At 43.9% G+C, this 12,933-nt stretch overlaps 1 protein-coding gene and 1 long non-coding RNA gene across 3 annotated transcripts; both read right to left on the bottom strand.

Annotated features, from left to right (window-relative positions):
* Window positions 1-1,907: 1,907 nt before the first annotated feature.
* Window positions 1,908-4,553, bottom strand: LOC148124391 (uncharacterized). Its single transcript, XR_015740391.1, has 3 exons — window positions 3,819-4,553; window positions 2,544-2,612; window positions 1,908-2,033 (listed from the first exon to the last, which is right to left on the bottom strand). It is a non-coding gene; the product is annotated as an uncharacterized LOC148124391 (long non-coding RNA).
* Window positions 4,554-5,012: 459 nt separating this feature from the next.
* On the bottom strand, window positions 5,013-12,870 carry NRL (neural retina leucine zipper). Of its 2 annotated transcripts, none has more exons than XM_026719572.2 (3): window positions 12,721-12,870; window positions 8,626-9,019; window positions 5,013-6,482 (listed from the first exon to the last, which is right to left on the bottom strand). In XM_026719572.2, exons 1-3 carry the CDS (start codon window positions 12,738-12,740, stop codon window positions 6,084-6,086), a joined length of 813 nt encoding a protein of 270 aa, XP_026575357.1. In that variant the 5' UTR covers window positions 12,741-12,870; the 3' UTR covers window positions 5,013-6,083. The 2 variants fall into 2 exon arrangements, with proteins under 2 accessions (XP_026575357.1, XP_026575358.1); XM_026719573.2 differs by having other exon boundaries at window positions 5,013-6,467.
* Window positions 12,871-12,933: the final 63 nt, after the last annotated feature.

Genomic DNA, 12,933 nt, shown 5'->3' with positions numbered 1-12,933 from the left:
AAGAAGGAATGGAGCTGGCAGAGAGAGATGGACACAGGCGGAGGAGCCTGGGCCATCCGTCAGCCCTCAGATGGAGAGTCAACAGCCCCCAGGTCTGGAGGTGGCTGATGACGCAGAGGAGGAACAACTGGATCCAGTGCCTGGCGTGCGGATGTGCAGAAGGCAGAGGAGAGGAGAGCAGTGGAAATCTATGGGCTGGTCCTCAGGACAGAAAGAGCCACCACTGCTAGAGGAGCCCCACTCTAGCTCTGGGGATAAAAGGCAGGGGGCAGAGATGAATAGATGTGGCAGATAACTGTTCTTCTCCCAGATGGACAGACTTATTAGAGAGAAGCTTTTTTGCCGGGGTTGCCAGGGCTCCTAATTAAAGGAATCGTTTGAGTTCACGTCAGAGGGTTTGTCATGTTTGGCGGGCTGGGTCAGAACAGCGATGGTGAGAGAATTGTACTTGAAAAACAACTGTTGAAAAACATCTGGAAGGATCTAATGTTGGTGTGAATCAGTCAGAGGTAGACTTCATGTTCTTTTCAGGGAGTCCTCAACTTACAATCACTCGCTTAGTGGCCATTTGAAGTCACAATGAAACTGAAAACAGTGACCGCTGACCATTTTACACGCAAGTATTGTCACATGATCAAAATTCAGGTGCTTGGCAACCGGCATGTATTTCATGACGGTTGCAGAATTCCGGGGTCACGTGACTCCTTTTTGCGACCTTCTGACAAACCAAGTCCACGGGAAAGCCGATCGATCTATCAGTCAGAATTGAGCTGGAAGGGACCTTGGAGGTCTTCTAGTCCAACCCACTTCTAAAGCCGGAGACTGTACACCCTTTCAGACAGGTGGATGTCCAGTCTTTTCTTGAAAAGGCAGGGGATTGGACTAGATGACCTACAAGGTCCCCTGTTAAGAAAAACCTACAATTTCGGAAGGAAAACTGTTCCACTGGTTAATTGCCAGATTCGTTTAACAACCCAACTGAACAACCAAAGTCATTCGGATTAACAGCTGCGGTGAGAATGGTTGCAAAATGGGGGAAAGTCGCTTAAAAGTTATTTTTGCTCAGCCACAGAATTGTCGGGCTCAACTGCAGTTGTAAGTCAAGGATTGTTTTAAAATCAATTTCTCACAGCAGGTGAGAAAAATAACTTCCGGTAGATCCGTCAGCCTCTGAGATCCATGTGAGGTTCAGCAAGAAGTCTGGGCCCAATTAAAGCAATTTTATTCCAAAGAATAGAGAAGAATAATTTCTTTCAGCCAACTTTGTGCTTTGGTTCCCAGGGGGTTAACCAAAGGGATGATTCATCCGTAGGAACCTTTTGTGATTTTGCAATCCTTATCAACTCCCTCCCTCTGGACATCTCAGATTATAATAATATTCCATTACACTGATAAAAATAAAATAAAATAAAAAAAAAGCCCCACAGATCTATCTCTTGTGCCTCGTCCAAGGTCAGGCGTACATTCACGGCAGATGAACTTTGAGCAGGTAGCTGCTCTTAAATCCCATTTAAGTCCTATTTTTCTTACTCTGGATTTCAGCCAGATCAGATTGTTTAGTGCAAAAGGCAAAAGTCTCCAAGATTTTCTGAGCTCCAGGAAGGAATAAACAACATTTTAAAGATGCTGGCAAGATCGGCAGGCCTACAAGTTTGACTTTCAATACAGGTAGTCCTGGAGTTACGGCCACAATTGAGTCCAGAGTGGCTAAACAAGGCAGTTGTTAAGTGAATCTTGCTCCATTGTACAACCATTGCCATTGTCATTAAGTGAATCACTTTTAAGGAATTGTTCGGCTGTTAAATCCAGCTTCACTCATTGTTGCAAACAGAGATCAAAATGATGCCGGGGGCGCTGTAACCGTCATAAATACATCCTCAGTTTCCAAGCGCCCGAATTTTAATCACGTGATTGTAGGGATGCTGTCATCTTTTTCAGTGCCATTGTAATTTTGAACAGTCACTAAATGAATCATTGTAATTAAGGTCTCCTCTGGATATTTCCATGAATTTATCCAGGGGTTTTCTTGGTGCCTGCCAAGGAAACAAGTTTGCAATGATTTTCTTCCTAAATTGCCAACCTGGTCCACAAATCATAGGATTTCTGAGTGGTCTCCCATCCAAATAAGAGGGCAGCCTCCCCCCCCCCTTTTTTTTTTCTTTTTTAATCTGTGAATTTGTTTGGCTGGGGATTCCTGTTCTAATGGATACGGAAATGTATTTTTCAGACCTTGATCAATTGTTCTATTTTCCGGTTTTCACTTGTTGGATTTTAACAAAACATTTGTCTTGCCTGACAATTTAAATCTTCGATCCTCTTCCTGTTGTGCGGTGGGCGGCCAAGTAAATTGTTTATAAAGAAATAAACCACAATAAAAGGCTTCCAGCCCAGACAAGATCTGCCAGCCAAAAACTTTTGACTATAAAAGCAGATTTAAAATGTGCCCATTTCACTCCGCGAAAACCAGCCCAATTGCTTACAACGATACTTTGGGGGGTTTTTTGGTTAGAAAAGGATGTTTTATTATTTAAAAAAATCCATACTTAGCGGAATGTCACTCTCTGCTTCTTTCCAGCAAGCTGGGAACGTTCCAAAGTTTCACTTGGGAAAGACTGAAAGAAGGAAAAAGAAAATGTAAAAATCCAGATAGTCCTCGACTTACAACCACAGGGGAGCCCCCAAATTTCTGTTGTTGAGTGAAACATTTGTAAAGTGAGCTCTGCCCCATTCTTCAACCTTTCTTGCCAGAACTGTTAAGTGAATTACTGAAATTGTTAAGCTTTACCTAATTGTTATACTTTATTTACTTAACACCGTTGTTAAATCTGGCTTCCCCACTGACTTGTTTTGTCAGGTGGTCACAAAAAGGGACCACGCGACCCCGGGACTGCGACCCTCCTAAGTATGTGCCTTGGGGATGCCACAATGATTGTAAGTGTGAAAAACAGCCGTAAGTTACTTCTTTCAGTGCCTAAATAACTTTGAATGGTCACTAAATGAACCGTTGTAAATCAAGGACCACGTCCAGTGCAGCCTTCTGACAAGCAGTATCCATGGGGGAAGCCAGATTCACTTAAAAATGGTGTGACTAGCTTAACAACTGCAGTGATTCACTTAACAACCGTGGCAAGAAAGGTCGTAACATGGGGCAGAACTCCCTTTATAAATGTCTCACTTAACAACAGAAATTTTGGGCTGAATTACGGTCATGTTGCTAACTCAACAACTGCAATGATTCACTTAACAACTGTGCCCAAGAAAGGTCATTATATGAGGGAAAATTCATTTAACAACTGTCTTGCTTAGCAACAGAAATTTTGGGCTCAGCTGCGGTCGTTAAGTTGAGGACTACCTGTAACCCCACCATTGAATATTTAGTCCTTGTTTAGGGGCCACAGTGGGGGGGGGCAAAAACTTGGTTGTTAAGTAAAGAAGTACTAAGTAAAATCACAACTGTGCTTATGATCGTATTTTAGCCTTACTTTGCTTTGTAGACCTGCCAAGATCCTATATAGAGGATTGTAGTGGTATTTTTCCCATTTCGGTCCAATCGCAAATGGTCGCTAAACGAGGCCATCACTAAAAGCAAGGACCACGTTGAAAATTCCCGTTGTGTAGTAGAATCAGTGGGCCACCATACAGCATGGCCAGTACTACAACTGTGGCAGCTTTGGAGACTGTAGCAGTGGTGGGATTCAATTATTTTTTACTACCAGTTATGTGGGCGTGGCTTGGTGGGCGTGGCAAAATCCCCATTCCCTCCCCACTCCTGGGGGAAGATTACTGCACAATCCCCATTCCCTCCCCACCCCACTAACCTGCTTTCCAGCTCCGTTCTCCTGGGCAGGGCAACCAAAGAAGACCCAGCCAATCAACTGGGATTGTGGAGGCGGAGAATAGATGGGGGTGGGGCCAGTCAGAGGCGGAATTTGCCAGTTGTCCAAACTATTCAAAATTTCCGCTACCGGTTCTCCAGAACTGGTCCAAACCGGCTGAATACCACCTCTGACACGGAGGTTATACAACTGTGAGGGAGGAATGCAAGGAGAGATGTGTGAATACGTCCATTTTGTGGTCAGCCTTCCAAGGGCGTTTTTTAAATATGACTTAATTTTTTTAAAAAGAAAGATTAAAAATGTATTTTTTTATGGCCGAAGTGTCCCGGGAATCAACCTTGTGCAACCTTGTGACAAGCAGATGGTTCGCTTAATGACCATATTACTCACTTAACAGCAGCCATGGTTCACTTAACAACCTTGAAACAAATGTTTGTAAAATGGGGAGGGTAGCTTTTTTTTAAAAAAAAATGATTAATTAAAAAAAAAAGATAAAAAGATATTTATACACTTGTAATGTGGTCGGTCTTATTTTTTTAAAAAAAAAACTTAAAATTTTCTTTTGTGATCCTCTTTTGTGACCGCCTAGGAAGCAAAGATAATGTGGGAGCCAGATTCACTTAACAACCGGGTTACTCACTTAGCAACCCCAGTGGTTCACTTAACAACCGTGACAGAAAAGTTACAAAATGGAGGAGTTTTTTTTAAAAAAATATGCTGGTAACGATTAATTTTTTTAAAAAAAAAATAAAGATCAAACATGATCCCCTTTTGTGACCTTCTGACCAGCAAATGGGGAAGCCAGATTCACTTAACGATGGGGTTACTCGCTTAACAACTACAGTGATTCATTGAACTGTGGCAAGAAAAATTGTAAAATGGGGGCAAACCTTACTTAACTGTCTTGCTTAGCAAGGGGAATTTGGGGCTATTACGGTTGTAAGTCAAGGACATGTATTCCTCAGGGGGGAAAAAATCAATAGCTGAGAGGTCCTATCATTTTTCTTGCAATTTTTCCACTTTTTGACTTGCGGATTTGCAGATTCCCAAAATAAGTGAGATAATTTCTATATTTCTAATGTGTTTATTGGGGAAAATTTGGTATTTGTTCACCAAGTTTGATCCTAAGATGTTGCTGAAGTGGAGGAAAACCACATGAAGGGCCATTTGTAAAAGTACTCGTTTTTTTATTGACAGGATCTAAAGGGTGACCGTTGTGTCTCCTTTTCCAACACAAACCTCGCAAAGTTGCACTTTTCATACACTTTTGGTTTTTCCCGCAACGCTGGCCAGAACCCCCCACCGAGGTCCAGGACAATGCTGTCCAATCCCAGCATCGCTGTCAGCTCAGCCATCCTCCAGGCAAAGACCGCAACTCCCAGAATTCTTAGCTCCTCGCTAGGAATTCTGGGAGTTGCCCTCTCTAAATATGGCTGGAGTGGCTTCAAATATATATATTTTTCCCACACATACAACTCACACATCCAAACGGGAAAATGTAATGCGTGTTGTTGACAGCCCAATGGCTGTTTTGGGGCTTCTGGGCCAACAAATCATTTTGTGCCTGGCTTCACCAATACGGCAGCCATTTTGGGAAAGGGCAAATCCTCTGGCAACTTCCAGGCTTCAACATGGCTCCAAGCTGCTCAGAACATTTGAGAATCCCTGTTTCTGTTTGCAAACTCTCTCTATTTGCAAATTTTGGACCTAAAACTGGGGGCAAAAGCGAGATTCCTAAATTTTCTAAAGCTGACTTTTCGTTCTTTGGCCCTGTTTTGACTCCGGGGAAGAGACTAGAAACACTGTTTTCGGCTTTTATTTATTTATCTCCTTCTGTTGGAAGCAGAATGATCACCAAGTGCATTTCTTAACACGCCCAGGAGGACCAGCCTTATTTGCACCGTAGACGTCACTATACTGAGGAATCGGTTCACAGGGAACCCTGGGGGAGGGGGTGGGCTGTAGTTCCTCAGGTGGAAGATGTACCACCGGGCACCATCCTAGCAAAACTACAATTCCTTGCCTGCTTGCAATCTCCCAAAGCTATTTCTGCATGTAGAGCTGCCCAGAATGGTCAAGAAACTCTTTCGCACCATCTAGTGGTGGGGAAAAGGGACTACCTGGGAGGGAACTGGGCTCAGCATCCCCCTCTGGTGGATTAAAGGGGAGAAGCAGCTCCTTGGCAAGTTTATTTCCCCACACAGCTCCCAAAGTTTTGATGGAAATGGAAGGAAGTCCAGGGCGGGCTCATAGAAAAAACTGCACCATGGAAGGAGGAGCCTGAGCTAGGGGGGGCTTGGCCCCCTCCCCACAATGCCCCCCAGCCCCCTCGCTCAGCAGCTTCTGACACCGTGCTTTGTAGATGTCTCGTTCGTGGACCAAGCGAGCCACCTCCACCCGCAGAGACTCGAGCTGTTGGGCCAGCTGGGATTTTTCGGCCTCTAGGATGTGGCGTTGCTGGACCCGTTTGAAGCGGCAGGACTGGGCATAGCCGCGGTTCTTGAGGGTGCGCCGTTTCTGCTTCAGCCGCTGCACCTCGTCTTTGCCGAAGCCACGGAGCTGCCGATTGAGATCCCGGACCGACATGGAGACCAGCTGGGCATCGGAGAAGCGGTCGGAAAGCCGGGGGAGCTGGAAATGAGGAAGCTGTATCAGGCAGGCAAAGGGGGGGAACAAACGCCACATTTGGTGAGCAGAGGATGCTAAAGGTTTTGGCGTAAGCGCATGAGAGGATGGGGAAATGGCTGACAGACAATCAATGCTCAGGGAGAGCCCTAAGTCTAACCACCAACTGAGACATTGTCCTCCATTTACAACCGCGACAAAGCCCAACATTTCTGTTGCTAAGGAGAAACATTTGTTCAGTTAATTTTACCCCGTTTTATGATCTTTCTTCCCACCGTTGCTAAATGAATCATGGCAGTGTTTTAAGTTAGTCACACGATTGTTAAGTGAATCTGGCCTTCCCCATGGACTCTGCTGGTCAGACGGCTGCAAAAAGAGATCACGTGACCCCAGGAACATTGCAACCATCATAAATATGAGTCAAGTGCCAAGTAACTGAATTTTATCCGAGTGACCAAGGATTGTAAGTGTGAAAAACGGTCCTAAGTCCCCTTTTTCAGGGCCGTTATAACTTCAAATGGTCACTAAACAAATGACTGTAAGTCAAAGACTACCCTGTATGTTATCTTGTTTTGAATTCGGGCTTGTAACCAAGCTGGAGAAGAACTGTGTCGCCTAATATCTGAAACATCTGGGTGTGGCTGGACTACAACTCCCCACACTCCCAGCCCCTGGCTACAGATGGGAGTTGTCGTCCTCCGTGTCTAGATGATACCTGACTGAGGTAATACCTGCTTTCGGCACTGAGCCTAGTTCTCTCCAGGGGCACTATGAACCGAATTATTTATTTTTTGTCAGAATAGAGCTGGAAGGGACCTTGGAGGTCTTCCAGTCCAGCCCCTGTTCAACCTGGAGACCGTATAACATTTCAGACAAATGGCTGTCCAGTCTCTTCTTGAAAACCTCCAGTGATGGAGGACCCACAACTTTTTGTGGCAAGCAGTCCCGCTGGTTAATTGTTCCAATTGTCAAGAAGTTTCTCCTTAATTCCAGGTTGCTTCTCTCCTTGATTAGTTTCTATCCGTTGCTTCTCATCCTGCCTTCAGGTGCTTTGGGTAATAAGTTGACTCCTTCCTCTTCTTTGGGGCAACCCCTCAAATATTGGAATACTCCTATCATGTCACCCCAAGTCCTTTTCTCTAGACCGGCCAACCCCAAATTCTGCAACTGTTCTTCATATGTTTTAGTCCCTAGGCCTTTAGTTGTCTTAGTCGTTCTTCTTTGCACTTTTAACAAACTCTCAAAGTTTTTTTAAAAAAATATGCAATCCTGGCTACTGAGTTTGTGTCATATAAAACCCAGAAAACTGGATTAAGGAAACAACCTCGATTTGGATGGCCATAAGCAAGCGTACACCTTCTTTTAATGCTGGCTCTCTAGTCTCTCAAGAAATTAAGAATATTTTTATTCCCCTTGAAATATCTAATCCCCTCTCAGGTCTGAGAATGCTCATTTCTAATCACTACTGTGATTTATGATCCTTTTGCCCTTGTGCAGTCAGGTAAAGGCACTCTGCACATGCTCAAAAGCTATGCCTTCCGGAGGGGGCCTTCAACCGGGGACCCCTTCAATGAGGCAGCCTTTCAATTCAGAAGCTGTTCTAACCTTGGATGCCCTAGGGGACGTGGCTTCTAGCAAGACTCCTCTCTGCGCATGCTCAGAGACTCTTAATTAGACCCTGTTTACCAAGACTAATTACACCCACCTTATTCTCCAATACAAACAGTTCCCAAATTACAACAGTTTGTTTAATGACCAAAGCGACACTTCCTGAAAAAAAGTGAGTTATTCCCGTTTTTCACACTTAACGACTGTCGCAAGCGTCCCCAAAGTCCCGCAATCCAAACTCGGATGCTTGGCAACCAACTCATATTTATAATGGCCGCCGTGTCTCCCCTCCCCCTGGTCACGCAATTCGGTTTTGCGACCTTCTGACCACCAAAGCCAATGGGGGGAGCCGGATTCATTTAACGACTGTGTTGCTAACAGAACGGCGGCGATTCGCTTAACCGCTGCGGCAAGACAGGTCGTAAAGTGGGACAAAGTTCCACTTAAGTATCTCACCTGAGCAGCAGACATTCCGGGCTCCCAACGGTGGCCATAAATCAAGGACTAGCTGCATTCAATATTTGACATCTTTTTTTGTTTGTTTTGGCAGATTTACCTGTTGTTGCTCTGCGCCGAAGCTCTCCGCTGGCCCCAGGAAGCCCTGAAGCTGTGGGGTCACGCTGTTTCGAAGACCCCCTTCAGCCGTGGGCACCCCTAAAATGGCTTCCACGGCTTCATCCAGCCCCGGCATCATCTGCGTCTCTGGGCCAGTGCCAGCAGCTGCCGCCAAGGACTGGTGCAACGTCGCCATCCAATACAGCTCTTCCAAGGAGGATTTGGGGTCAGCCCCCTTGTCGAAGGTGGGCGAGGGGGGCACGGAGCTGCATGGGGTGGAAGTGACGGAGGAGCTGCTCCCTGGCCGGGGCAGCTCCTGTTTCACTTCAAACTTCAGCAGGTCGAAATCGTCCAGGTAATCCAGAGTGATGGGGCTGGCAGGTAAGGTGCTCATTCTGCGAGGGAGGGAAAGGAGATAAGGTTGTGGGGGGGGTTGTGTGGATCAATGGCGTCTGTGTACGTGTCTCACCTGGGTGAGGAGATCTGGATTAATGGATTAACTCTTGGGGTAGGGGGAAGGAAAATAATATTCTATATCTATCTATCTATCTATCTATCTATCTATCTATCTATCTATCTATCTATCTATCTATCTATCTATCTATCTATCTATCTATCTATTTCTAGATCTATACCTATATCTCTATCTATTTATCTATCTCTATCTATATCTCTATCTATCTATCTATCTATCTATCTATCTATCTATCTATCTATCTGTTTGCTCAGGACTCCGAATAGCATTGTGTACCTCATCCAGCCCCATAGCAAACTTCTGGAGGGGTTTTTTTTTTGTCGTTTTTTATTTTATATTGTTTGTACATATCAATATGTGAACAGTGTGATACGATAGGATAGGACAGGACAGGACAGAACAGAATAGAATAGAAAATTTGGAATGGAATTGAATAGAAAATGGAATGGAATAGAATATAAAATAGAACAGAATATAGAATAGAATAGAACAGAATAGAAAATAAAATAAAATAAAATTTGGAATGGAATAGAATATAGAATAGAACAGAATAGAATAGAAAAGGAAAGAGAAGAAAATTTGGAATAGAATAGAAAATGGAATGGAATAGAATATAGAATAGAACAGAACACAGAATGTAGAATAGAATAGAAAATAGAATAGAACAGAATATAGAATAGAATAGAATAGAATAGAAAAGAATAGAACATTTGGAATGGAATGGAACAGAATAAAATGGAATGGAATACAATACAGAATAGAATAGAATAGAACAGAGCAGAATAGAAATAGAATAGAAATAGAATAGAATAAAAGAGTTGGAAGGGACCTTGGAGGTCTTCTAGTCGAACCCCCTGGCTCAGGCAGGAAACCCTATACCACTTCAGACAAATGGTTATCCAACATCTTTTTAAAAATTTCCAGTGTTCATTCACAACTTCTGGGCATACCTGGATATCATATATTTTAGTACAAATAAACATAATATTATTACTCATAGTCATTACATTTCATTTTAATGGTTTCATATTCTTTAAACATATCTGATACTATCGTCCTTCAATTTCTAAACCTCCCTCTTATTGTTACAAATATCTTGTTATATTAAAACAGGTAGCTTGTTGTTCCCCTATTATATCTATTTCTATTCTACCTTTTATTCATGTCACATTTCTTTTCTCTCTTCCATCTTTAATCTGCTTTGTTATTCATATTCCCCTTATTTAACTTTTCACATCTGTATATAATTAAAGTTTCACCCTTCATTCTTTCATTGTTCAGGGTTTCAATATATAATTCTAATATCAATCACAGTATCACTTAAACATATGGGGTAAATCTATTCATATTCTTTCCATTCATCCAATCCATGTAATTCTACCATTAAATTATTATGTATATACTTATACTTGTTTATACTTGTATGTTTATATGTTATGTTCATACTTATACTTGTTTTTTTCAAACATGCTTGACAAACAAACAAATAAATAATGATAATAATTCTTTGCATCCAATATATATATATATATATAGCCTGTTTGCTCAGGACACCAAAAGAGCATTGTGTACCTCATCGGGCAAACTTCTAATGCTATCACCTCTCCATGTATTGTTTTATAGGAAGTTATGATTACACTTGGCAGGAAATAAAGAGGCAAAAATTAATAATCTTTTGCACCAAATACAGCTAGTCCTCAACTTACAACGTTCATTGAGGGACCTTTCAAAGCCATAATGGCCCTAAAAAAGGGGGATTTATGACTGTTTCACCCTTATGTCCTTATTCACTTAACAACTGGGTTCCTAATTTAACCACTGCGGCGATTTCACTTAATAACAGTGATAAGCCACATCATAAAACGGGGCAAAACTCACTCTTGCTTGCTCTTTTTGTGACATTTTGACAAGCCACGTCAACGGGGAAAGCGGATTCGCTGAACGAGCACGTGACTAACTTATCCGCTGCACCGATTCACTTAACAACGGTGCAGAGAAAAGGTCGTAAAAGCAGGGGGGAGGACTCTCTTAAGAAGTGTCTCACTTAACCGCAGAAATTTTGGGCTCCATGGTGGTCGTAAGATGAGGATTACCTGTACCCTGTTTGCTCAGGAGGATGAGCATCCTATGGGGTTGGTTTTCCACCTCATCCGGCCCCGCTGGAAGTTTCTAGCGCTGCCATTTCTCCCTTCATTTGGTAGAGGGACGACGGTATAATATTGATGATATCGCTTTATAATAAATATTATTATAATGTTTCTAATGTAATATTCTTGGGTGGAGGCACCAGGAAACAAATCGTTAAACAGGTTTTAAAAAGTGGCAGCCATGGCTTATCCAGAGGAAGTTTTGTTTATTTTAAATCATTTATTAAATTTATACGCCACCCAACGCTCTACCCAAATGACCTGGGGGTTTTTTGTGGTGATATGTGGTGACAAACCATAGTTTGAGTCCTGACCAGGATACACAGCAAGGAACCTCCGATCTGTTGCCCTAGTGCAAAATAAAATGCACTTTATTCACGTCTAATTGCTTGGATTAAAGTCCGAGCACCCATAATCCAATTGTCCTCTCTCTGCCGAGCTTCTGCAGCCAAGCAATGCCTATCCCATGTCAGATCAAGCTACTTCTTGCTGGAGTTTTTTTGCTGAAAAAAGAAAGAAAGCCAGGCAGAATTTCCTATCCTAGACAAGCTAGGTTACTAACCAGTGGAACAGCTTGCCACCAGAAGTTATGGGTGCTTCATCAGTGGAAGTTTTTAAGAAGGGACTGGACAGCCACTTGTCTGAGGTGGTATAGGTCCTCCTGCCTGAGCAAAGGGGGCTGGACTAGAAGACCTTCAAGGTCCCTTCCAGCTCTATTCTATACTAAATCCTAAATCCCTTGCTGTCTAATTGGCATCCTTGGATTAAATGCGGGGGGAATCTGATAAAGTGGGGGAAACCCTTCCTCCACTATCTAATATCCTGAAACAAAGTTTCTCAACTTTGACAATGTAAAAAATTGTGGTTAGTTAAAGTCCCCCCCCCCTCCAAATTGTGAAGTTGAGAAACTTAGTTTAAAGATGAGGATGATATTTTGCCCAAATCAGCTAAATAGACTTTCCCTGCAATCCAACAGGTGCTGGATGCCGCGCATTGGCTGGCTGCGTGCATCCTCCACACAGAAAAGCGCTCTCTTGCAGAGATCCAAGCCCGCGGGAGCGGAAAGGATCGCGGAGAGAAAAGAAGAAATGAAAGCGGACGGGGCGGAAAACTCCCGGGAGAGAGGAGAAGCCCTGCATAAACAAACGCAAGGCGATCCTTTGCAAAAACCATCAGACCCGGGGGGGGCGGGACGGGGGACGCAGGGGGACCTTTTGCAAAACCCCAGATCTGGGGAAACGCAAGGCGATCCTTGGCAAATCTCCCCCACCCCCCGATCCGGGGGAACGCAGGAGGACCTTTGCAAAGGGGAAACGCAACGCGATCCTTTGCAAACCCCAGACCCGGGGAAACGCAAAGCGATCCTTGGCAAACGCAAAGAGATCTTTCGCAAAGCCCCAGACCCGGGGAAACGCAAAGCGATCCTTTGCAACCCTCCAGATTTTGTTTTTTGGGAGGGGGGGAAAGAGCCCACCTGCTTGCTTGGTCTTCCATGGATCTTGTGTTCCTTGCCAGTGTCCAGTCCGGACCGCCCTGCCCTTATCCTGCCACCCGTTTCAGCCGCTTAGGGGGTGAGGATCCCAAAGAACACAGCGCAGCCCCGGGGGTTCCCTTTAAACTCCAGGAGGCTGACCTCATCCGCATATATTAGCAGCCAGCCAATGGGGAGGGCGAGATTGAGGAGGGG

Source organism: Pseudonaja textilis, chromosome Z (genome assembly GCF_049901715.1).
Source record: "Pseudonaja textilis isolate UNSWEBS1 chromosome Z, rPseTex1.2, whole genome shotgun sequence".
Classification (NCBI taxonomy): Eukaryota; Metazoa; Chordata; class Lepidosauria; order Squamata; family Elapidae; genus Pseudonaja; species Pseudonaja textilis.
This window is presented reverse-complemented; position numbering and strand designations above follow the sequence as displayed.

Excerpts from the sequence above, each read along its gene's own strand:
- NRL (XM_026719572.2), bottom strand. The coding sequence starts at position 12,740 with ATGGAAGACCAAGCAAGCAG. Across the intron at positions 9,020-12,720 it reads ATGGAAGACCAAGCAAGCAG|AATGAGCACCTTACCTGCCA; the intron begins GTGGGCTCTTTC and ends CCTCCCTCGCAG. Across the intron at positions 6,483-8,625 it reads TCGGCGCAGAGCAACAACAG|CTTCCTCATTTCCAGCTCCC; the intron begins GTAAATCTGCCA and ends TGCCTGATACAG.